Source organism: Ictalurus punctatus, chromosome 14 (assembly GCF_001660625.3).
Source record: "Ictalurus punctatus breed USDA103 chromosome 14, Coco_2.0, whole genome shotgun sequence".
Classification (NCBI taxonomy): Eukaryota; Metazoa; Chordata; class Actinopteri; order Siluriformes; family Ictaluridae; genus Ictalurus; species Ictalurus punctatus.
Genome location: NC_030429.2, coordinates 20,909,085 through 20,933,167, shown reverse-complemented (window position 1 = coordinate 20,933,167; position 24,083 = coordinate 20,909,085). Strand labels below are relative to the sequence as shown.

At 38.3% G+C, this 24,083-nt stretch overlaps 1 protein-coding gene across 3 annotated transcripts in view; it reads left to right on the top strand.

Annotated features, from left to right (window-relative positions):
- wnt7bb (wingless-type MMTV integration site family, member 7Bb) overlaps nt 1-17,891 on the top strand; it is a 34,700-nt gene extending 16,809 nt beyond the window's left edge. For all 3 annotated transcript variants that reach the window (XM_017486244.3, XM_017486242.3, XM_017486241.3), the window contains exons 3-4: nt 11,035-11,306; nt 14,572-17,891. In XM_017486244.3, coding sequence (XP_017341733.1) covers nt 11,035-11,306; nt 14,572-15,051 — 752 coding nt within the window. In that variant the 3' untranslated portion in view covers nt 15,052-17,891. The remainder of the gene's footprint in view (nt 1-11,034; nt 11,307-14,571) is intronic.
- Nucleotides 17,892-24,083: the final 6,192 nt, after the last annotated feature.

Here is a 24,083-nt window from a genome sequence, read left to right as displayed (position 1 = left end):
GTCAGTATACACAGCTGCATAGGTTGAATTTCAGGGAAGTCCAGTCACATTAACTGTGTGTTGTTCACATCTCTGAGGATGCCAGTTTTTTGTTCTGTAGAGGTGACAGAGACAGGGTTTCTGGACAGCATCTAGAAATTTTCCACTCTGCTACGCATGATGTAGCGAACATGAACATGAAAAGAAGATAAACAAACAAAAAGAAAGGCTATCCATCCATCCATCCATCCATCCATCCATCCATCTTCTACACCGCTTATCCTTTTCAGGGTCGCGGGGAACCTGGAGCCTATCCCAGGGCGCATCGGGCACAAGGCGGGGTACACCCTGGACAGGGTGCCAATCCATCGCAGGGCACAATCACATACACACTCACACACCCATTCATACACTACAGACACTTTGGAAACGCCAATCTGCCTACCATGCATGTCTTTGGACTGGGGGAGGAAACCGGAGTACCCGGAGAAAAGAAAGGCTAATACAATTATAATAAGAAGATAAGAACATGGAAAGCCAGATGTAAGCTACTTTACCATGCTTATTGTTCAGTATTTTGAGTTGTTGATGTACAAGTTGAAAAATAATGCCAGTGTTTTGCAAATTCGCAAAGGCTGTCCTATAAAGAAAATGTGACGTTGGTTTATATTGGGGCATGGTTGCCTCGCACCTCTCGCCCATGTGCGGAGCTTGCATGTTCTCCTCGTGTTTTGGGGGTTTCCTCCAGGTACTCCACTTTCCTCCCCCAGTCCAAGACTTGTAGGCTTTTCCAAATTGTCCGTAGCACGTGAAAGGGTATGTGAACGTGTGTGCGTGATTGTGCCCTGTGATGGGTTGGCACCCCATCCAGGGTGTGTCCAGTGTCTCCTGGGATACGATACAGAAGTTCCAGGCTGCCTGTGACCCTGTGTAGTATAAGCAGTACAGAAAATGGATGGATAGACTTTGTTTTGAAGGATAAGCTAAACAAGCACTTGTCAGCTCTGATGACAGCTCACTTTAAAGTAAGTGTTTCCTTCATCTTCAGTGCTTTATCCTGGTCAAGGTTGTGGTGTGGACACTGGGCCTACATACAACCTGGATGGGACACCAGCACATGCGCTCACACACACACACACACACACACACACACACACACACACACACACACACACACACACACATACACCTGGGGACAAGTTAGCATAGCTAATCCACCATGTTTTTGAGAGAAAGTGTAGTTCATAACTACACTTTTGTGAGTTGTGAGTTGTTATAATTCAGTCTTCAAGATAAGTAATGATCTTCTCCGTGGAAAATTAATGAATAGTATCATATTTATGTATTTTAATATTGCCCTTGAATGGCATTCCCATTGTCTTTTGAGTGCATTCAGCCAAAGCCATACATTTCAGCGTTAAATATTGTGGTTACATTAAACTGTAAGACAGTGGCGCTGGACTGCTCTGACACAGTAAAGTTCAATGTAAGAATCTGAGATACACCTCTGTTTTCAGCAAACTCCAACCTGTGCACTACTCCCGTTCTACTGTACAAGTAATGTGTATATCTGCAGTTTACTGTATTAACTCCTCACTACTCAACTACGTAACTCAAACCTGAAAACAGCCCTGGAAGAAAACAAAACAAAACTGAACTAAATAGTAGCTTGAAAGTGTAAAGCAGAGATTCTTGCCATTTCAGTGGGCAAATTGCTACATTCTGATGAGGTTAAGATGACTAGATAAAGTCAAATAGCTAGTACAATACAAAAACCAGGTAAACAGAACAAAATAGAAAATCCAAAGAATCGTTAACCAAAATACACATCCACACGTGCAAAGAAATGTTTGCAAAGTGCATGTGTCAATCACAGGGTATGAATATGTATTATGGAGTCCTGTGGAGTCCATAACAATAAAAAACAGGTGATTAAGGAGAAGGAGCAGTTAGGGGATAGTAGCTATTTTTCATGCGGTTACCGCAATGCACAATGTAACTATTAGATAGATTCATTAATTAATTTATTACTTCATTTGTTTATTTCCACTGGAAGCAAATTACACAACGATTTACAAGGTTGCTGACTGAATTTTAAATAGTGTTAAATTGTACACTCTTTTTCTGAGAACACAGTTTATTAATATTAACTAGCATTTTATACTACATTTTCTGCCCTTGAGATCATACTTATTTTGTCCATAACATGTATTTTGAAAGAATAGAAAAGAACTGATTTTCCTTTGATGCAAATGGATATCCTGAAAGTATCTGTCAAAAAAGTTTCACAGACGCTGAAAAATCTTGCTTCTCAAAATCTGAACTTCAATGCAAATTCCTGTTTGTTGAAAGTAACAAGAGAGATCATCTCTCTCATGCTAGAAATCCTACCCATCTGGTTTAATTTATGCCTTTACTGACTCGTAGTGTAAGTGGAAAAACTCAAGAAATGTCGTTCAACAAACTTGGTTTCTTTTCAATTGAATTGTGATGTCACTCAGTTGGGAGGGCCTGTCAATAATATGAGGAACATTATTGTCTTTAGTGCCTACAGTTATATATAATGCCTTTTAATAATGGCCCACTTAGACCATGGGACTTTGTGAATGCACAAACTTTTCCTGGAAGCTCTAAAATTTTACTGTCTATTATATAGACTTATCGAGACCTGGAAATTATACAATTATATCTGATAATTCTGCCATTTGATCCACAAGGGTTGTCAAAAAAATATGTCAAAAGAAGGCAGCGCGGTGGTGCATTGGGTAGCATTGCCGCTTCACAGCTAAATTGCCTGTAGATGTGAATGAGTATGTGAATGGTGCGCTGACATTGACCGGCATCTGCAGGAGACTGGTGTGTGCATTGTTCCCAGGATTGTCTTAGATATAGTTCTTGTTAATGTACAGCTTCCTTACAATTCTCATTCACTTAGAGATAGTCAACTGTTTTCATCAACAGGTGTTGGGGCCAAACAAGTACCAGAAATTAAAATTCCTGGTTATGGAGTCAAAAGACACTGAGTTGTATAGAATTGTATAGAGAAAGTACTGAAGAAAGAGGTAAGGATAAATGTGAAAAAGGGATAAGAAGCTTGGAATTTCTTACTCAGCATTGGCTCCACTCAGAACTAATAAACATAGGTGAAAGGGTGGTGAAAAATAAAGGAGAGAAATACTGATAGAGAGCACAAGAGAGTGAGAGACAAGAATAGTTCGGCTTACAGCATTACATGCATGCTGTAATAAATGAGACATACACTGTATTTCCGACACATACAGTATATTTCCCACCTTGTTCAGTTCTCTTCCTATAACAATTTCCTCATAGCTACCCTTGTTGTACCATAATAAATACTGAATTGCATACCATTAAAAGAAGACATTTGTAATGCCACTAAATTATTATTTTGTCCTCTGGAAATTCGGAATAAAAGGAATACAATTCCTCTCTCATTTTAGTACTGAGCACCACAAATGCTTTCTTATAAAGAAGTACCGCTTGACCGTTCTTTCCTTTTCACCAGCTCTAGACAAGCTGTTCTAAGACTCACACCATCTTTCTAATTTACTGGAGTTTTGCAATATAAATATCCAGATATTTCATTGATACAAAGAAGAAAAGTTATTGTTATACAGTTTTTTGTGATCAAGTGTATACGTTCTCACAAGGGATGGGTGATCACTATTCAATTCAGTACCAAGTAACACCAAGATTAGTATACCAATGCCAATACTGATATTTTGAATTCTGCTTGTGTATATAAAACTTGGAAATTTGAAATGTCTCCAGTGAGAATTTGCAAATGTGGGATTATATGTGAAATAATAAGGGAAAGAAGACACACAGTTGTATAGGATGTCTTTATATGCTGTAGCATTACAGTTTTTCTACACTAGAAATAAGGGGACCAAACATGTTCCAGCATGACAAAGTGGTACAAAGCGAGCTCCATGAAGACATGGGTTGCCAAGGTTAGAGTGGAGGAACTCATGTGTCTTGTACAGAGCCCTGACCTCAACTCCACTGAACACCTTTGGGATGAACTGCACCGCAGACCTCCTCACACGACATCAGTGTTTAACCTCATTAATGATCTTGTGGCTGAATGAGTAAAAATCTCCACAGCCACGCTCCAAAATCTAGTGGAAAGCCTTCCCAAAAGAGTGGAGCTTATTATAACAGCAAAGGATGATTAAATCAGGAACGGAATGTTCAACATGCACAAATTGGTGTGATGGTCAGTTGTCCACAAACCTTTGGCCATATATAGTACGTTTTCACTCTTTTGTGTTCGGAGTGCCTGTCTGACTGAGAGAGAGTGTGTGTTTTAATCTTCACATTTTGTTTGAAATAAAATCACACAGCATTGATATGATATGATGTGACATGATATGATATTATATTGTATTATGATATTCCAATACCTTTGCACATCCTTTGTTCAAAGGAGTGTGTGCTGATGCAGCACAGTTTCCCCTGGTAAACCTCCCCTCCCTGCCCCATCCCTGTTAGCCAACAGAGCCTGGTAGCCAAATGGACAGTTAGATGGATGACTAGGTAGGAAGTATTATCAGTCTAATCTGTATCCGTCTCTGGTGGCTCGGCCAATGTAGGCGTGACTGGAACTTTGGAAGGACAAATGGAGAGACAGATGGATGGATGGAAGCACAGATAGTGGGAAGGGTGAGTAGGCTGTGTTATCAGGCCGATCTGCGTGCCTCTGTTGGCCTGGACAGTGGAGGTGTTGAAACAGGATGTTAGGAGATCAGATTGCTCAGCTTCACATAATGCGATGAATACACTGCATTGATTGGAGAGTGAGAAGCTGGCTGAATTCCTATTAGTCTTTCCCACCTAATCACATTTACTTTGAATATATATATCCTGTTGTATTTTCATATGTTCTAAAAGATCAGATGTAATCTTTGTATTTGATCTTTTAGTACCTGCTGGGCAAGATAATACAATTCAAGTGCATTCAAATGTGAAAGGGGACAAAATAATGTAATACAGCCATTTTATAATTCCATTATTTATTACTTTGAAATCTTTAACCGCAGGCTCATATCGTACTGTAATTTTTCATGAACTCACTCTCAATCCTGAATTCAGCTAAGTCTACATTGGACTCCTGTCTGTTATTAATGTCTAATTAATGTCTTGGTTGCATAAACAAGGTTCTGTAAAATATGGTGAATTTGAGTTGGCTGAATATAATAGCAGTGTTTTTTTTTTTAAGGCTCATCTGATTAACGATGTACATGCATAAGCATTGAGTAACATACTGAATTACTTTCTGAGTATATACACCTTCGTACACATAACATGTTATAAAGCATGATCCTCTGATAAAACTACAGAATTTTTTGCCCAGTTAGAAGGCATCGCTGCCTCCTCGAACTATAAAACTCATGAACCACAACATTGTCTATACATTTATTCATTTACATTTACATTTATTCACTTAGCAGACGCTTTTATCCAAAGCGACTTACAAATGAGAAAGATACAAGCAAAGCGATATCAAGCAGAGAACAGTATAAGAAGTGCTACCATACGAGATCTATTAATTGAATTCCAGAAGAAGCAAAGTGCAGAGTAGAGGTGTAAGTGCATTTTTTTTTTTATTTTATTTTATTTTTTTTTATTATTATGAGTTGGTTAGGTGTTTTATAGAAAAGGTGGGTCTTTAGTTGTTTTTTGAAGATGGTGAGAGATTTTGCGGTCCGGATTGAGATTGGAAGTGCATTCCACCACTGAGGAACAGTTACTGTGAAGGTTTTGGAAAGGGACCTTGCGCCACGCTGAGTTGGAACTGCTAAACGTCAGTCGCTAATCGATCGCAGATTGCGAGAGGGAACATAGGCCTTCAGGAGAGAGTTGAGGTAGGAGGGTGCTGTTCCTGATAAGGTCTTGTAGGTGAGCATCAAGGCCTTGAACTTGATGCGGGCAGCTACAGGAAGCCAGTGGAGGGAGATGAAGAGGGGTGTGACAAGGGTTCTCTTGGACTGGTTGAAGACGAGGCGCGCTGCAGCATTCTGAATCAGCTCAAGGGGTTTGATGGAGCTGGCTAGGAGGCCTGAAAGTAGTGAGTTGCAGTAGTCCAGTTTAGAGATAACAAGAGCCTGGACTAGAATCTGTGTAGCCTGTTTGGTGATGTAGGGTCGGATTTTCTTGATGTTGTAAAGGATGAACCTACAGGACCTTGCAGTTGCATCAATAATTTGATGGGAACACATGTTCACGGCAGTGTGGCATTAAGACGAATGGAAAACCAAAGGCACAATACATTAATCAGTTTCTCTATCGTTGATATACAAAGCAGGACTTAGATTTGCTTCTGCTGGAGCAAGCTTATTCCATGCAATCCTGCATTAGCAATTGAGACATCATTTTGCTGAGTCCTTATATAATTGCTTATTATGAGTATGTTATGAGTATGGCTTTTAATGGATTTGTTTTGTAAAATTCCTGAAGCTTTATGTTAACCTTGCTGACTCCAGTCCTGCAGCACCCTGCAACCACCAGTGGGTGCCACTTTTTTTCTCTTTATTTATTCAACCATCAACAGGCACCTTGTCTGAGTAAGTGGTGGAAGTGGTGCAACATTAACTACATGCAGACACATAGAGGCAAATACTTCAGTGATGAATAAACATTTGAGAAACCTCAGACCTAGGGAGGGCAAGGCACAGTGTAGTCACTGGGAGTTGCCTGTAGATCAACACTTGAACCCTGTAGGCGTTTACTGCATACATTGCTAAGTGTGCCCAAGCCTCAAGGTGCAAGTGTGTAATATCCCTGTTTTTCTGACTAATATGTGTTACCACAAAGTGCTCCAGTGCTCTCCCAGACATAACTTTGAGGCGGAGAAAAAGATCATGGTGCAGCTTTCTCAGGTCATTTTTCAGCAGTTGTATACTCTGCCAAATTCAACAGGTACTGAGATGGCCTAATGGGGAAGAAGAAGTTCTGAGTGACTCTCCTGAAACCTTCCAAAAAAAAAAACAACCCACAACAGCCCTCAATTATAGCTACATTGCAAAAGCCCAGTATAATTACTTTGTCACTGTGGATTACATTAAAAAGGAACATGGAGGCTCTGTGTGCTATGATGTTATAGTGCTCTCTTGGTCAAAGCAGTGTCCTTAAATGTCTTCATTTTTAGAAGTTTGAATGAACTGTACGCTTCTACATTGGAGAACCACAGAATGCATCCTGGAGAAAGGAAGACCGTGTGTTTTAGTACTGTATTGTTCTCTCTATGGTTGTAAATCTGATCTGCTGTTTCATACAGAGTTTGTAGTTTGCTGCGTCCGAGCCAAATGTCACGGAGACATGTCTATCTTTTCCATAGGAGGTCAATTGAACCTATCTATAGGTCAGAGTGAGGAGAAAGGATCTGAAGGATCTTTCCTTTCTCCTACTCGTCTTGGACTCTTGTCACAGACACTTGCCACTGAACCCTTTAAGCCACGTGGTTTAATAATGCTGTGTTATTCTCCCTGGACTGCTCCAAGTCCATTGAGGTTTTTCTGGTCTGTCCAGTTTTCCACTGGCATAGCACAAGGCTATCCCAGGGTGGTTCCTCCTGGAACAGAGTCACAGCATTGGATCTGGACTCTTCACATCCTTTTTGTGTGTGTTTTTTTTTTTTTTTTTAAACTTCTGGATGTCAGGAATCACACTACTGCAGAATGGGGAAGGGGAGAAAGTGAGAGGCAGATGGAGAAACCTAATTCAGCAATACATACCCCTTTTACATTTTTTCTATTATCTTGTGCTGATGAAAAATCTAATAGTCAGTGCATAAACAGATTAAAACACTGCATAAAATCATTATGACTGCAATAGAGAAAGATTACAGAAATTCTTAACGCTGCAGTTTCCAAAAGAGCAGAATTAAACTCCTTTATATATATATGCAGTCATGTGAAAAAATTAGTACACCCTATGGAAATTGTTGGCTTTTTTTGACATATTTGGACAAGCAAACATTTGATCATCTTGGAAACGGTGCCTATTAATAAAGTTGATATACTTGAACAAATCCACAAAGAAAATTAGCTTTTTCAATCATTTATTCAACAGAAATATGAATATATGTGATATTCTTCTGTGGAAAAGAATAAGCACACACTTGGCCTCAGAATTTAGACTTGCCCCCTTTAATAGAAATAACTTCTTGTAGGTATTTTGCATAATTGTTCACCAGGCTTCCTGGAAATTTTGACCACTCTCTTGCCTATATGCTCATTGGCAAACTGTAGTCTTGCAAAGGCGTTTTTTTCTGGCACGCCTCACATGCAGGTCAAATTTGTGCAAACTTTTTCTGATTGTAGAAGCATGCACTTTGACACCAACAGTTTCAAGACTTACTAGCAGATCCTGTGATGAAATTTTGGTGCTCTCGGAGACTTCTTTTTGCATCAGATGGTCTGCTCTTGGGCTGAATTTGCTGGGACGTCCAGTCCTGGACAAATTGGTAGTCATTTGAAATCTGAGCCACTTATAGATTATTTTACTTAAAGTGGAATGATGTATTTCAGATAATGTTTAGTTGTTTTTAAATCACTTGTCAGACTCATAGGCATCCACAACTTTTTTTTCTGAACTTGGCATGATGACACCACACACCTCAATAACAAAGGGAACGCCAGACACTAGATATGAGAGAGGTATAAATAAGACAAGTTCCACCTGCACTCCATAAGCAGGTTCTAATCACTGGCACCCAATCTTCAACACCTGATTATAATTTTATGGATTTGAAGGTGTGATAAATGTAGGGGTGTACTTACTTTTTCCATGTGACTGATCAGTTTTTATGTTCATTTAAATTGTGAAAATTACTACAAAATGTCAATTTTATGTGTCATTTGATAGTGTAGCACCTTTATTATAGGCACTGTTTCAAAGAGGATCAAATGTTTGCTTGTCCAAATATGTAAAAAACAAAACAAACAAAAAAAAAACAACCATTTTTTTCACTGTGTACTTATTTGTTCACTTGACTACAGTGATATATGGAAAGTAAGTAGTCTATCCTGGCCGAGGCTACAGAACAAACACAGGGACTTCTGTCTCTCTCCCTCTCTCTGTACACAGCTGTAATATGCTCTCATTACCAGCTTCAGCAGTTCCAGACCCAACAGGGGGTGACAACCCACTGATGCTCCATAATTTCCCGTGTGCTTGTATGACTGCAGAATATGCATGTGTTTTTACCATTATGCTGGCACTGTATATGTGGTGAGCTGTTTGAATAAATGTTTAGCGGGGTATGTGTGTGTGCGTGTGTGTCTGCGCGCGCGCGTGTGTGTGTGTGTGACTGTGTGTATGTGTGTGTGTGTGGGTGTAAGTGTGTGAGTATAGGTTTGTTTAGGTTACCACAAGTACAGGGTTGGAATTGTAAACAGAACAACAGTGAGTAGTTGGTTGTGAGTCAGTGTCTGGTTGTGTCAGACACTCAAGGAGAAAAAAAACAACAACAACAAAAAAAACAAAGATAAAAGAGGACAGGAGAAGAAAAGAATCGTCACCCATTCTAGCGAGGACTGGGTATCGTCTAGGTTTCTAATCCACACGAATTTAAAACACTGACAGAAGAAAAGGCTGATAGGTTTATGCTACATGCTATACGCAAATTATTTTCTTCTATATAATGTGATCTTTTTGTTTTACTGGCTTGTACATAGAGTTAGCATGAACACAGGGCTCTGATTGTCATACAATATGTGTACCATTAGAAAGTCTATAGTCATCTTTGGAGACAAAGAGGCCTGTGGACCTTTCCATCTTTCATGTGGCCAGCTTACAAGGTGCTTTGCCTGAGGAATTCAGCACATTGGACAGCACCTGCACTACTTTCTTGCACTGTCAGTATGCCATGGGTTGGTGCTTAAGCAGGCTGTTTGTTAGGCCACAATGTATTTGATTTCAAATATTAGTTTATTGAAAAGATCATTTTGATTTGAACGATTTTTGATGTGAAATCTAAAAAAACAAGAACAAATACCAAAATCTTAATAGCAATCATCTAACAATTTTACTTTTTTAAATAAGGACATCCTTAATCAGAATCAGCTTTATTGCTAAGTATGCTTACACATACAAGGAATTTGTCTTGGTGACAAGAGCTTCTAGTGCACAACAATACAAATCAGCATCAGAACATAGACAAAATAATAATAATAATAATAATAATAATAATAATAATAATAATAATAATAATAATAATTGAATAGAAAATAAAGTATATATATATACACATAGTGCAAATCTAATATAAATCTCCTATATACAGTGCAAGGGAATGTAATATAATGGCAGAGGATGTTGGATGTGTTGGAGAAATATAAAAAGACTAAACTGTGTATTGCACATAATTATTGCTCAGTGGGGCAATTTAACTGTTCATGAGATGGATAGCCTGGGAGAAAAAACTGTTCCTGAACCTGATGGTTTCGGTGCTCAGAGCTCTGAATCGTCAGCCAGAAGGTAACAGTTCAAAAAGGTAGTGGGCAGGGTGAGTGGGGTCCAGAGTGATTTTTCCAGCCTTCTTCCTCATTCTGGAAGTGTATAGCTAGCACAGGATCTGAGACACGTGGGTGAAACGCCATCTCAGCCTGAAGCTTTCCTAGTCTTTTGTTTCCATAAGACTAAGACAGTGTTAAGACTTAGATAGTAAAGTGTAGTGTTAGCAGCAGGGCTATAGGTTTCAGACCAAGTGCTACTGGCTAACTCCAGCCTCGCTCTAGTTGATGATGACTAATAATAATAATAATAATAATAATAATAATAATAATAATAATATGTTGAATTTGTATAGCGCCTTTCCAGAGCTCAAGGACGCCTCACAGTAAAAGATTACAATACAGTAAAACAATCAATCATATGGATCATATGAACAATGGACATTTGCCCAGTCCAGATCAAGAAACAGTGCAGTTGCATAGTTATAATAAAACGTAAAACATTCAGTGATTATTGACATACTGTACAGTGTTAATGAGTGGAGCAGATATCACAGGCTAATCTCTCTTTCCCCAGGCAGCAAGGAGGCTGCATTCACCTATGCCATCACAGCTGCCGGTGTGGCCCATGCGGTGACAGCAGCATGTAGCCAAGGCAACATGAGCCATTGTGGCTGCGATCGTGAGAAACAGGGCTACTACAACCAAGAGGAGGGCTGGAAGTGGGGAGGCTGCTCCGCTGACATCAAACATGGCATCGAATTCTCCCGGAGGTTTGTGGATGCTCGGGAGATTAAAAAAAACGCCCGCCGCCTGATGAACCTGCACAACAATGAAGCAGGAAGAAAGGTAATTCAAAAAAGCACCTGTTCAGGCTTTAACGCTATTCTTATTTGTTTTGATTCTTTAGTTACTAGGAATGTAACGGCACCAGGTATGGCCTTGCTTGCATCATGTGAGTGAATGTCCTGTTCTAACCAGTAGGTCATTATGATGCTTAAAGCAATTCATGTTTATTTATCATTTGCACAGTATTTAAAGGCATATATATTTTTAAATGCTTATAGTGAGGCTTAGGTACATTGTTTACATAATAAAACATATGTATACACAAGAACTTAAAAATGATACAAATAGAATAAAATTAGTACAAAAAGAGTACAATAAACAATATATAATAGGCATAAGTGGAGAAGAGAGATGAGAAAATACATATTAAAATACAGAACACAAAGTATTACACTATGCAAACTGAACAATTGTAAAGTGACAATGGAGAATGTACAGTATGTAAAGTGATACAGTGATTTTGGGAATGGAAATGAACTGGCCCACAGGCTGTTTAGGGGCCTAATTGTGCATGGGTAGAAACTGATTTTTAACAGTGCTGGGTAACTGCTGTCTAAAGTGATTTTGCCAGCTTTCTTCAGGCACCAAGTCCGGTAGATGTCCTGTATTGCTGGGTGCCTGTTGCCATTTGCTGTTTTCACCACTGTCTGGCGAGCCCTTGTGGTTGTCGGTGGAGCAACTGCCATGCCATACCATACCATAACATACCATAACATACAGTGATGCAGTCAGTCAGGATGCTCTCTGTAGCACACCAACAGAATTTGGTGAGGATGTTAGGGTCCAAACACCTCAATATCATGACTACAGAGACTCTGGCAGGCAGACCTTATGGTCAGGTCATCGGTGATGTGAACACTGAAGAACTTAAAGTTTCTGACTCTTTCAGTGACAGTTCTGTCGATGTGTATGGGGTTATGCATTTACACCTGCAGCTTCCTGTAGTCCACTATCATTTCCTTTGTTTTCCTGGCATTAAGAGGGAGGTCAATGCCATGACACCATTCTGATAGAACTCTGATCTCCTGAAAGGCTGTTTCATAACCATTAGTGATGAGACCAAGGATGGTTGTATCATCAGCAAAGTTAAAAATTACATTGGAGATGTATTTGCAGTCATGTGTCAATAGGGTGTACAAGAGGGGGCTGTGTGGAGGAGGTTAAGTTACCTATTATCACCACTTGGGGTCTACTTGTCAGGAAGTCCATGATCCAGTTGCACATAGGGATGTTCAGCCCAAGATCTTTAAGCTTCATGGTGGAATGTTAAATGCCAACGTTTTCCTCTAGATGTGTGAGAGCGATGTGCATTGTTATGGCAGAGGTGTTGTCCATAGATTTGTTGCAGCTGTATGCTAAGGCTGTATCATAATTAACCAATAATTAACCAATCTTTATATTATCTGCTTGGTAAATGGTCTGAAAAGCACTCTAAGCACTTTGTGTGCACACTGGAGTGTATATGCGGTATAGTTTGTTTGTGGCAGGCCTGATAGAACAAGTGTTTGAGGTGAATTACATACAACCAGCAAAAACATGCCAGCAAAAAGATGCAGCACCCCACACAAAGACTTACAGGGTGTGATCTTGGAGACACTCTGGCTGATAAGTAACAGTCAAAACATTTTTGACAGCTTGTTTTCCTTTAGCCAATTACTGTGCGTTTTCCCTCCACCATCTTGTGGCATCCTCCTGATTCCAGCACTGGTTTGGCTTGGCGCTGCTCCTCTTGGCCATGTTTGTTTGTTATTAGTCATCCAAGAACATAAAATAACATGCACCCTAACAGCACAGCTCTTCTGCTTCAGAGTGCACTCTGGTGGCAAATGGATCTAATTAATAACGCAGCTCTTTATTGTGTGTGCTGGAAGAGCCAGGCTGAGCCGAGCGGAGCCCAGTCTGCGGTTGCCAGATGGAGCCCCGCCAGTCCCCCTCCAGTCCATTGCATGGAATCATGAAGTGTAAAGTCAGTAACAGGATATTATTGTGAGCCCCTTTCTGCTGCACTGAAAACACAGTATTCGCTTCACTGCATCAAGGTTTTTCCCCTGACTTTTATAAAGAAGCCATCATGGTAATAGTTGACTGGTGGCATGACGGAGTGGGACGGGAGGTCGGGAGGATTTTAATTTACCACGTGACTCTGCAACGAGCAGGAGCACTGCTGCTTCTCTGGAATTTCAATTGCTATCAGACGTGTGTGTGTGGTTTGAGCTAGCTTTGAAGAACTTTGGGCAAAACTGGTGTACATCATCCCACTAAATGTAAACGTATTCTCTCAAGTGTGTACAGCCATGCCGGGATTAATGAAAAAGGACTGATGTGGAGTTAAACGTTATAATCTGTCTTGGATCAGCAGTGGTGAAAACAAGCTGAATAAAGATGTTCTTTTTTTTTTTTAGAAGACACTGACAATGGAGGTTAAATCCAAACAAGCCCTGCCAATTAAAAAAAAAAAACCCAACAACAACATTTTATACAGTTTTGCTGTAAGAATTTATACATACAGGTAGTAATGGGGACAAGTTTGGATTACTATGAGGCATGAATCAATAGATTAGTATTATTGGTATTTTTATTTTTATGCAAACAATATCAAATGGAATACAAATATAACCAGGAAAAAGACATGCGATGACACTTGAATGACCCACAGTCTTGGTAAATGACTCATATTTACTTTTCCTGTCCTTACATGTGGTCTTCACAGAGGTAGAATGAGGAACAAAATAATATATTATGGCTAAGTACATGCGTATTTTTGTTATTTATGTATGTATGTATGTATGTATGTATGTATGTATTTATTTATTTATTAACAGGAATTTTTATATATTTCTTTCAGTCATACAAAGTCTTTGGTATGCCAGCAGATTACTAAATGAAGCTTTCATTAATGTGTTATGTTGTGGTCTACATGACACATTTATAATATCTTACATAAACACTTTGTAAAGTTCCCATGCACATTATTATCAATAATAATGACACTGATATTGTAGATCTAATTAACTAGGAATACAATGAATCAACTACTATGGCATATGCTTAAGACAATCTCTTCGAGTAAAATTACACGGTAGTCTATATAATTGAGATATTTGTTTGGATATAAATTGTCCTGCAGACATGCCCTCTATCTTTAATACTGCATGTGCAGTTACTCATAAAAATCAATAACATGATCTTATCATAAGCTCAATACTGTTTAATGCTATTTTCCGATTGCTGTACAGTAACCTCCTGTTTACATCGTTTTCCTCAGGTGCTAGAAGAGCGGATGAAGCTGGAGTGTAAATGCCATGGTGTGTCGGGCTCTTGCACCACTAAGACATGCTGGACCACCCTTCCAAAATTTAGAGAAATAGGCTACGTGCTGAAGGACAAATACAATAAAGCGGTCCATGTGGAGGTAGTTCGAGCCAGTAGACTACGCCAGCCTACCTTCCTTAAGGTGAAGAAAATGCATGGCTATCAAAAACCAGAGGAGACAGATTTGGTCTACATTGAGCGTTCACCTAACTATTGCGAGGAGGACGCTAAGACAGGCAGCGTGGGGACGCAGGGACGTTTATGTAACAGAACATCGCCACATACAGATGGCTGCGACCTCATGTGCTGTGGCCGAGGGTACAACACTCACCAGTACACCAAGGTGTGGCAGTGTAACTGCAAGTTTCAATGGTGCTGCTTTGTCAAATGCAACACCTGCAGTGAGAGGACGGAGGTGTTCACCTGCAAATGAAAACGAGGACAGGTGAGCTGAGATGAGGATGTATACGAACAGTTTGGGTGGAAGACTTGCTGACTAAGAGAGATATTATTTTTTAAATATATAAAAAATATCAGAAACCGAATGGGAATTTTACAGTCTTCAGCTGTTCACAGCATCGTTTTGCACAGCAGAATGTTTATATTTGCTTTCCCGTAGAGGTTAAGTGCTAACCTCAGTAGGTACCAGTCCAGCTTTTTAATGAGTTTAATAAACTACCAAAAGCTCATGCACTGATGTATCCATACAGACTCAAGAAAAAGGACTGTCTGATGCATGCCATGCCCTGGACTACGCATGCATTCTGGGGACTGTATTTTTTTCCATTTTCATATGATGCTGATAAATAAAGGACAAAAAGGAGGCTACGATCATTTTGGAAATTAATCGGACCCTTCAGAAAGAAATCAGAAAGGATTGGTTAAGGTAACCTCACTTAGAATATAAGGCTAAAAAGAGAAGGAACATGATCCTAAGCTCTGTAAAGAAGAGAAGACAGTGCAGCCTGAAAAACTGAGTTGTTGCTACAAGAAACCTCCTACTGCCAACTGGAACTTGGTGGGATATGTTAGCTGTCCAGTCACACTGGAACTGTATGTTTGAACACTGAAATTGTTTATTTATGTTATAGTATCTTTAAAAAAAAAAAAAAAAAAAAAGCAAAGCACTAACGGGTAGAAATGTCTTTTGTACTAAATGTAAATAAACAGAGAAAGATGGGGGAAAAAAAAGTTTGTATAAACGTCTGACTGAAAGTGACTGACAGACTTCTCAAGAAAAAGCTCCCAAGTCCTGTGACGAATCTATTTCTATTTTCCTAAAATGGTTTAAACAATAATAGCGTGTTGACTTCAGACACCACCATTTAGCACAGTTTACAGTTTACATATTTAACATTGGTTCTACTTTGCTGTAGCCTAGCCTCAGTGTGCAATAAGGTATGCACAAAAAAATTTAACATTCTACTTTAAAAAAAAAAAAAACAACTTAGATAATAACTAAAAAGCACTCTTTAATGATCTTTTCTCAACTTGCTGGATGTGTTGCTGCACTGATATTTTTTTCTTTTCTAGAAACTAAATAAATTTGCATTTGACTGACTTTGGGATCTTGCAGGGAGAGATTTTTTTTTTTGTAGCCCAAATATGTGACTGCAATTTGCTTTTATGGCAAGCATATTTTATTTATATGTTTATGTTGATTATACTAATGGCAATAACTGAATATTAACCATTCACATCCACTTAAGAGAGAGCAATAATATGTGCTGTAATACAATACTACAGTATACAGTATATCTGGTGGATTTATATCTTTAGCTAGTGTAGGTTTATGTCATTTTTAATAACGATTATAATCCATTGGTATATTTGAGGATATCCCACTGATTGTCAAAACTTGCTTCCCACTACCATGCCTTGAGACCTTATTTGGGATTGTTCCCTTAAACAAGACAATATTCATCATGCAACATATCTGAGCCAATTCTTGTACACTGAGAAAAGTCCCTTATTCAGACGTTCCGACCACCTCTAAATACGACCACTGGCCGTGTGGACGAAACATAAGTCATTAAAAACATCATAACACAATAAATCTGTCATCTTGCTGACTTGGACCTTATTTTGTACACACCACATGGTCGTAATAACCTGTGGTCAAATCCCTTGATTATGGTATGCATGAAACAAAAGTTATCTCTGGCAGAAAAAAAAAAAAAACCAGGAGCCCATCTCTCAGTGAGTTGTAGGAAGAACTATGGGAAGGGAGCCCTGAGGCGTAGTCCACAATTTTTAAATAAAGTGTTGTGTGAATCTTTGACAGTATATAATTTTTAGGTGTTGCATAGTTGAAATGATTGCTGCAGTGCTGAAATCTATCTCTCTTAGGATTCCAGTGGGCACAGGAAGAAAATCCATTTTAAATAAGAAAAGGGTTTGGCAGTTTGGCAAATCAATATTTTTAGTGAAATCCCTCAGATATTCATATAAACAATTTTTTTTTTCTTCTCATTTTTAAGCAGTCATAGTGAGTTCCCAGAGCAGTTGTGTTATGTTCAAACAACCAGTCTGTACTGGACAAACACCACATTTATGTGTTATCCGTTCTACCAGCTACAGTGGTGCTTGAAAGTTTGTGAACCCTTTAGAATTTTCTACATTTATGCATAATATGACCTAAAACATCATGAGATTTTCCTAAAAGTAGATAAAGAGAACCCAATTAAACAAATGAGACAATAATATTATATTTGGTCATTTATTTACTGAGGAAAATGATCCAATATTGCGCAGCAATAAGTGTAACTAAATGTATCTGGTAAGAAAAGCCACCAACGTAATTGGGTTCTCTTTATCTACTTTTAGGACTTGTGTGAAAATCTGATGATGTTTTAGGACTTATTTATGCAGAAATGTAGAAAATTCTGAAGATTTCACAAACTTTCAAGCACCACTCTACAGTATGCCGTTTGTTTTTTTTTTCTCCACACTATATGACACACCTGGGATTCAAGAATGGGATTGCCCCCAAATAATCTCCCTCTGAAATCATGGTTTTAAATTTTTAATTGAAGATTCAAGTATAATTATTGGCAGCATCAAAGGGAGTCTTATCCTTTGTAGACGATTAATGTTACTGATAGGGATTACAGCATTTATTATGCCTGTATTTCTGTTTCTGCCCTGTTGCACTGATACACCAAAAGGAGAAATTTTAAAAACATTTACAGCAGGTAATGCACACTTGGTATAAATGTAAATACTAAGTTAATTCTTTCAAGAAATTATGCATGTCATGAGAATTAAGGATGCTTGCAGTTATACATTATATATATATATATATATATATATATATATATATATATATATATATATATATATATATATATATATATATAGATATATATAATTTATTTTTTTTTTTTTTTTTTTTTACAAAGATAATTATGTATTCAGGTCAGAGGATCATAGGCACAAAGCCTCAAGAGATTAAGATCTAAAACTCTTTTAAGGCACTCTCTGTCATTTTAATAGGAATGCAATGAGTTATGATCACTTCAACTCTAGCCAAAGTTCGTCCAAAGGATACTTTCTAAAGGAATAACAATAGACAGCAATAAAGCATATCAAACAATTACCCTAGAAAATAAAGTCATTAAAAAAACTCTGTGTTCATAATTTATACATACACAATAAACATACACATAGACAATGTGTGTATATATATATATATATATATATATATATATATATATATATATATATATATATATATATATATATATATAAATGAGTATTGAGTATTGAGAATGTATATATTTTAGTCTCATCCTTCTTCCATATGTTTTGAGAGTCTCCCACATGCCTTTTGTTGAACAGCAAACATGTTTGCTTATTTTTTTTCTTTAAGCCATGGCTTTTTTTCTGGCCACTCTTCTGTAAAGCCCATCTCTGTGGTGTTTACGGCTTAAATTGGACAGATACTCCAATCTCCACTGTGGAGCTTTGCAGCTCCTTCAGGGTTATCTTTGGTCTCTTTGTTACTTTTATGGTTAATGCCCTCCTTGCCTGGTCTGTGAGTTTGGTGGGTGGCCTTCTCTTGGCAGGTTTGTTGTGGTGCCATATTCTTACCATTTTTTAATAATGGATTTAATGGTGCACCGTGGGATGTTAACAGTTTCGGATATTTTTTATAACCCAACCCTGATCTGTATTTCTCTACAGCTGACCTGTTTGGATAGCTCCTTGGGCTGCATGGTGCTGCTTTCTTGGCGGTGCCCCTTGCTCAGTGGTTTTGCAGACTCTGGGGCCTATCAGAACAGCTGTATATATACACTGAGATCATGTGACACTTAGATTGCACACAGGTGGACTTTTTTTTATTGAAATAATTATGTGATTTCTGAAGGTAATTGGTTACACCAGATCTTATTTAGGGGCTTTATAGCAAAGGAGGTGAATACATATGCATGCACCACTCTTCCATTTTTCATATTTTTGAATTTTAAAACAAGTAATTTTTTTTCATTTCATGTCACCCATTTGGACTATTTTGTGTATGTCCATTACATGAAATCCAAATAAAAATCCATTTCAACCACAGGTTGTAATGCAACAAAATAGGAAAAATGCCAAAGGGGGCGAATGCTTTTGCAAGGCACTGTACATGCACACGCACACACACACACACACACACACACACACACACACACACACACACACACATATATATATATATATATATATATATATATATATATATATATATATATATATATATATATATATATATATATATAATATATATATATTGCCTGCCAGTGGCTCTGGGCTGGGCTGAAAAGCATTACAGACAAGCAGCAAAGCAGAAGTAAGTGTTTTGTTAGTAGTCTGAACCCTGGTGCCCGGAACCACTTAAGCTCCTGTACTAAACCTGGATTTGTCCAAAATGAATCCATTTGTTTCTGACAAACATTTTGTCATTAAAATTTGAGAGAGAAAAACAGATCCTGCTTCATGTGTTCACTTCTAAAGCAGCTATTGTCAAGTTGTCAGGATCATTAGTGAATCAGGGGTTTTATTCTGCTAGCTAATGCCAGTGGTCTTTTATCTGCAGTGTAGTTTCACAGCAGGATTGCACCAGCCAGTCAGAAAGCTTACAGGAACCCTCTACCCTCTATTGTACCCTCTAATTATTTTAGCCGCTTTCTTTTGTAGATCTAGTTTATTGTAAGGGTTTTTTTTTACCCCCATGGCCTAGTGATAATGTAGCCTTCACAGTTTTCCAAATGAATCATAAAGTTAGAAGAGAGTGCATGTTCATTTGAATCTTGAGTTATGGTCTTTAGTTTTTGTGCTGTGATACTGCTGGAAAACCTTAGATGAATATGGTTAAAAGCTCTCTTACCAAATAAAACTGAATAGTTATCAATTAATCGACTATAGCTCAAAGATTCCCTTTTTGAATACCCATTCTGATTCCTTGCCTTAACACTCTGGTTAGTTTGAGAAACTGGGCTCAGATCCTCATTCCTTTTCAGCAGCTTCATGGGTGGTTGGACTAAACATCATGGGCAAGACAATCTGTTCACTCCTGCCAGTGGTGTACAAATGAAACAGTTCTGATAGGAAGCCACATTAAAATGATTATTTCAATATATTTTTAGCATGGTTGAGTAAACAGGTAAAATGTGTGTTATCAGGGAGGTCTTTTTTGTGAAGCACTTCTGTCTCCAATAAAAATAGCTTATGTTAAAGTGCATAATGAATAGCCAAATGGTTGCCAACTATCACTTAGCTCCCATAACCAGCTCTTAGAGGACGAGAACTAGAGAAGAAAATACAAACCAGAATCCTCTCTTGAGTCTCAGATCAGATGCTATTGATAAAATCCTTCCTTGTTTCCTGGGGTGATTTGGCTCATTGGCATCAAAAGAGTTGCCCATGGTTTGACCCATCTGTGCTCTCTCTCATCCTCACACAAAGTCCTCTTTCAGGCCTTCAGGAAATGGGCCTCATCAGTCTGCTTCAGTGAAGCTCTGGCAGTGTCGTTGAAGCCAGTTGCCAGGCATCAGGCAGACAGCGGGGTATAGATGCCGTGAGTGTATGGGCAGAGGGCAGTTTGTGTAGTCCTATTGCTAGGCACTGAGAAGAGGTTGAGTGAGTTCACATGCTTTGTTGATGTTTCTGAGCGCTTATTTAAGTCAAGACAGACTCATATGTTGTGGGGACATTTCTCTTGGGCACAAACTGAATAGATAAGATGGTTGGGGGCCCAATTGGTGTCCCTGATTGTAATAAAATAATATCATCATAGAATTATCAGAAAGTGAGTGTTTTCACTACTCACGAATTTAAGGCCCCAGAGGTTTTAGACATGTGCATATATAACTGGGATGCCACTTTCACAGGCTGCACTGAATCTCTCCCTCCCGGTCCTCCAGGACTGCTTTCCAAACCCATTTCCAAGGTCGCACACATATAGCACGTGTACACGACAAAGCAACAAATTCTGCAGCACTAAAAAGCGGAACAGCAAATCTCCCAGTAATCTGTTCAAGACCCGCAGCCTTCACACAAGCTGGGTTTTGCTCTCTGGAGAGATAATACACAGCTGTGAGGGGGAGACTCACGAGGGTGGTGAAAAATAAATTACAGCAAAAAAAAAATGAGCAGGGCGTGATGGGTAAAGTCAAAGAAGTCGAGGGGTCCTTTCAACTGACAACTGAAATTTACCAGAGACGAGTGGTGAAGAAAGGGCCGCTGTCCTCCACGCATTGTGAAATCTATTTTGGAGCAGCTAAAGCCTCTTCACACTCCACCGTGTGAACAGGAACCGGAGCAATACATCACTTACTTATGCCTTTACTTATGGATTCTATGATTGTTATTCTGAATGTATTGGCATTACAATGAGTGATAAGGCAGAATTAATTTGGACTATTATGTTTCAATGAAAAGAATTCATTGAATTGTTATTCTGTCAGTTTTCTAGCATGACATTGTAAACTGTACTGCAAATGACAGATGTGCTAGAGCCCATTTAGAATGATGTAATGAATTGACCTACTGACGAAGTGGCACATACTTGTATTTCTATATAGTGCAGCAATGCATCATCAGTGGCATCGATGTCATAAAGATTAACTGCCACAAATGTAACTGTTTTGTGAGTCATTATGGGCAAGGTTGGGAAATCACCAACTACATTTGTCTTGCATTACATGTCATGTAAATGTTACACAATAAGACATACAAAGATTAACTGGATATATATATATATTTTTTTTTAATTAAAATGTGAGTGTTGAGTGCTGAGTGTTTTCAATCTCTATTACCTCCTTTGATGGTCATTCAATAAAAATGGCTCATCTTTAGTTTTATTAAAAAAGCTATAGTAATTTTCAGCATGTTGTTTCGAGTTGTTTTCAGTTCACAGCTCTTTAAAAATATGAATAAAACTGACACCTCACGTTTAGTATTTCACAAATTCTGTTGACATTGATACTTCCAAGAATTCAACCCAGCCTAGAGCCACAGCATATGCAGCCTGTAGCCTAGAGACAAATACAAAGCTTTGTCTGGAAATTGTACCTCTCATCATCATCATTGTTTTGACTGCTTGTATCATTTAAAGTCTATCATTCTGAGGTTCCATATCATCTGTTTAATATTAGTGGTAAGGAACACATAGCCATTCAAAGGCACAGGACTGGTGACATCATACGTGGTATGATGGTAGGGAGTGAGGCACGCATGGTAGATGGGTAGGAGAAGGGCTGAAATGTCCACACATACATGCACATGTACATACACACAGACATATATACAGTACATTCACATACAAAACAGATAAAGGAGTAATGACTAATAAATTTTCAGTATTTAAAACAAATCTACTTTATTACAGGCCATTTAAAAGTTGGATAATAATTCTTTGAAATTTCTTTTACAATGTCTCTCTTTTTTTTCCTGCTGGTGTATTTGGACAAACAAACTCAAGAAGATAACTGCAACTATTCATTATGGCTTGTTGGAACTGATTTCCACTACTGGGAAATAATAGATTTATTACCAATTCTCCCCAGTGAGAATGTTTAATAACTATGCTTTAATAACTATCTGTTCTTGTGCTTAATGGTAAACCATAAATAATGTTGAATAAGCAGATATTGCAGGGAATGTATGTAGAAGGCAAAGAACAGATGAGACAATAGAACAGTAAAGAATTGCTCTCAACTTGGCCAATGTATCTATTTATGTTGGCTGGGTTGGGCTAGCAGTACTTGCAAAACTCAAGTGGGGTTAATGTGTGTGTGTGTGTGTGTGTGTGTGTGTGTGTGTGTGTGTTGCCGCCTTCCAACCTCACACCACGACTAGCATCAGCAGTCTGAGAGGGTGGGATTGTAAAATGGCCAGAGGAAGAGGCTAGTGTGTGTGTCTGGGTTTGTGTGGTTGGGTGTGCATATATCTTTGGTGTCTTATGCAAGATGTGTGTGCTTGCCTGCTGTAAAATTGTTTTTTGTTGGTTTCTAAGAAACCCGTGTATAAGAACACGTGTGTGTCACTCGTGTATGTGTGTCTGTGTGTGTGTCTGTGTGTGTGTGTATATATGTGGGTTTGTACCCATGTATTTCTGCAAGAGAAAATGTTCGAGGATGGCCCACACACGGATGGATCCCACAGCTACTCAAGAATATTTTCACCCTCCCCTTCTGCACTCATACTAAAATGTAGTGAGAAAATTTCACAATGTTCTTTTCTATGATTCAGAGCTAGGGCTAAAGTCTCAATAGATATTAACTAGTCCTACCGATGTGTCCAAGCAAATGATGGAAATGAAATTAAAATTATTATTATTATTTTTAAACATTGCACTTCTAAGAAATCCATGTTGTATTTAAATTTCTTTAGATTTAATGAAATGAATTTAATCTGTGAACACTTTATTATTTTTATTTTAAATAAACAAAAAAGAATTACGGTACCACTTTACTTGAACCCTGCATCATCAAATGGCATGAAAGGTGTTAAAGGATGCCATGACTTAGCAGTATGTCATAATGCATGTTACATTTGTTAATGGGTTTATATGGAAGCTGCCATAAATAATTTTAATATATGTATGATAACACAAGCTAATTTTTAATTGTAGCATAATTTATAGCTAATTACCTGAAAACCTTGAAGAATTGTTTAGAATTTTTAATGACTGTGTTGCAAGTCGGGGTGTAATTTAACATGGGTTCACACTGGTGAGGTTGGTGTTTGGGGTGTTTAGAGTTAGAGTAACTTTGCCAAATGCTGTTGGGGTTTCATTAGCTTCAGTAGCTAGGTTTGATAGCTAGGCATCTAGCTTAAGCAGCTAAGTAGCTAGCTCACGTTACCTATCTGCAAAGAACATGTCTTTAATCCCCCCTCACTCTTGTCTTTGTGCTCCATCAACTTTTAATTTTTCAACATATTTTTAGGTGTCTACACTGGGTGCTACATTTCAGGATGTGG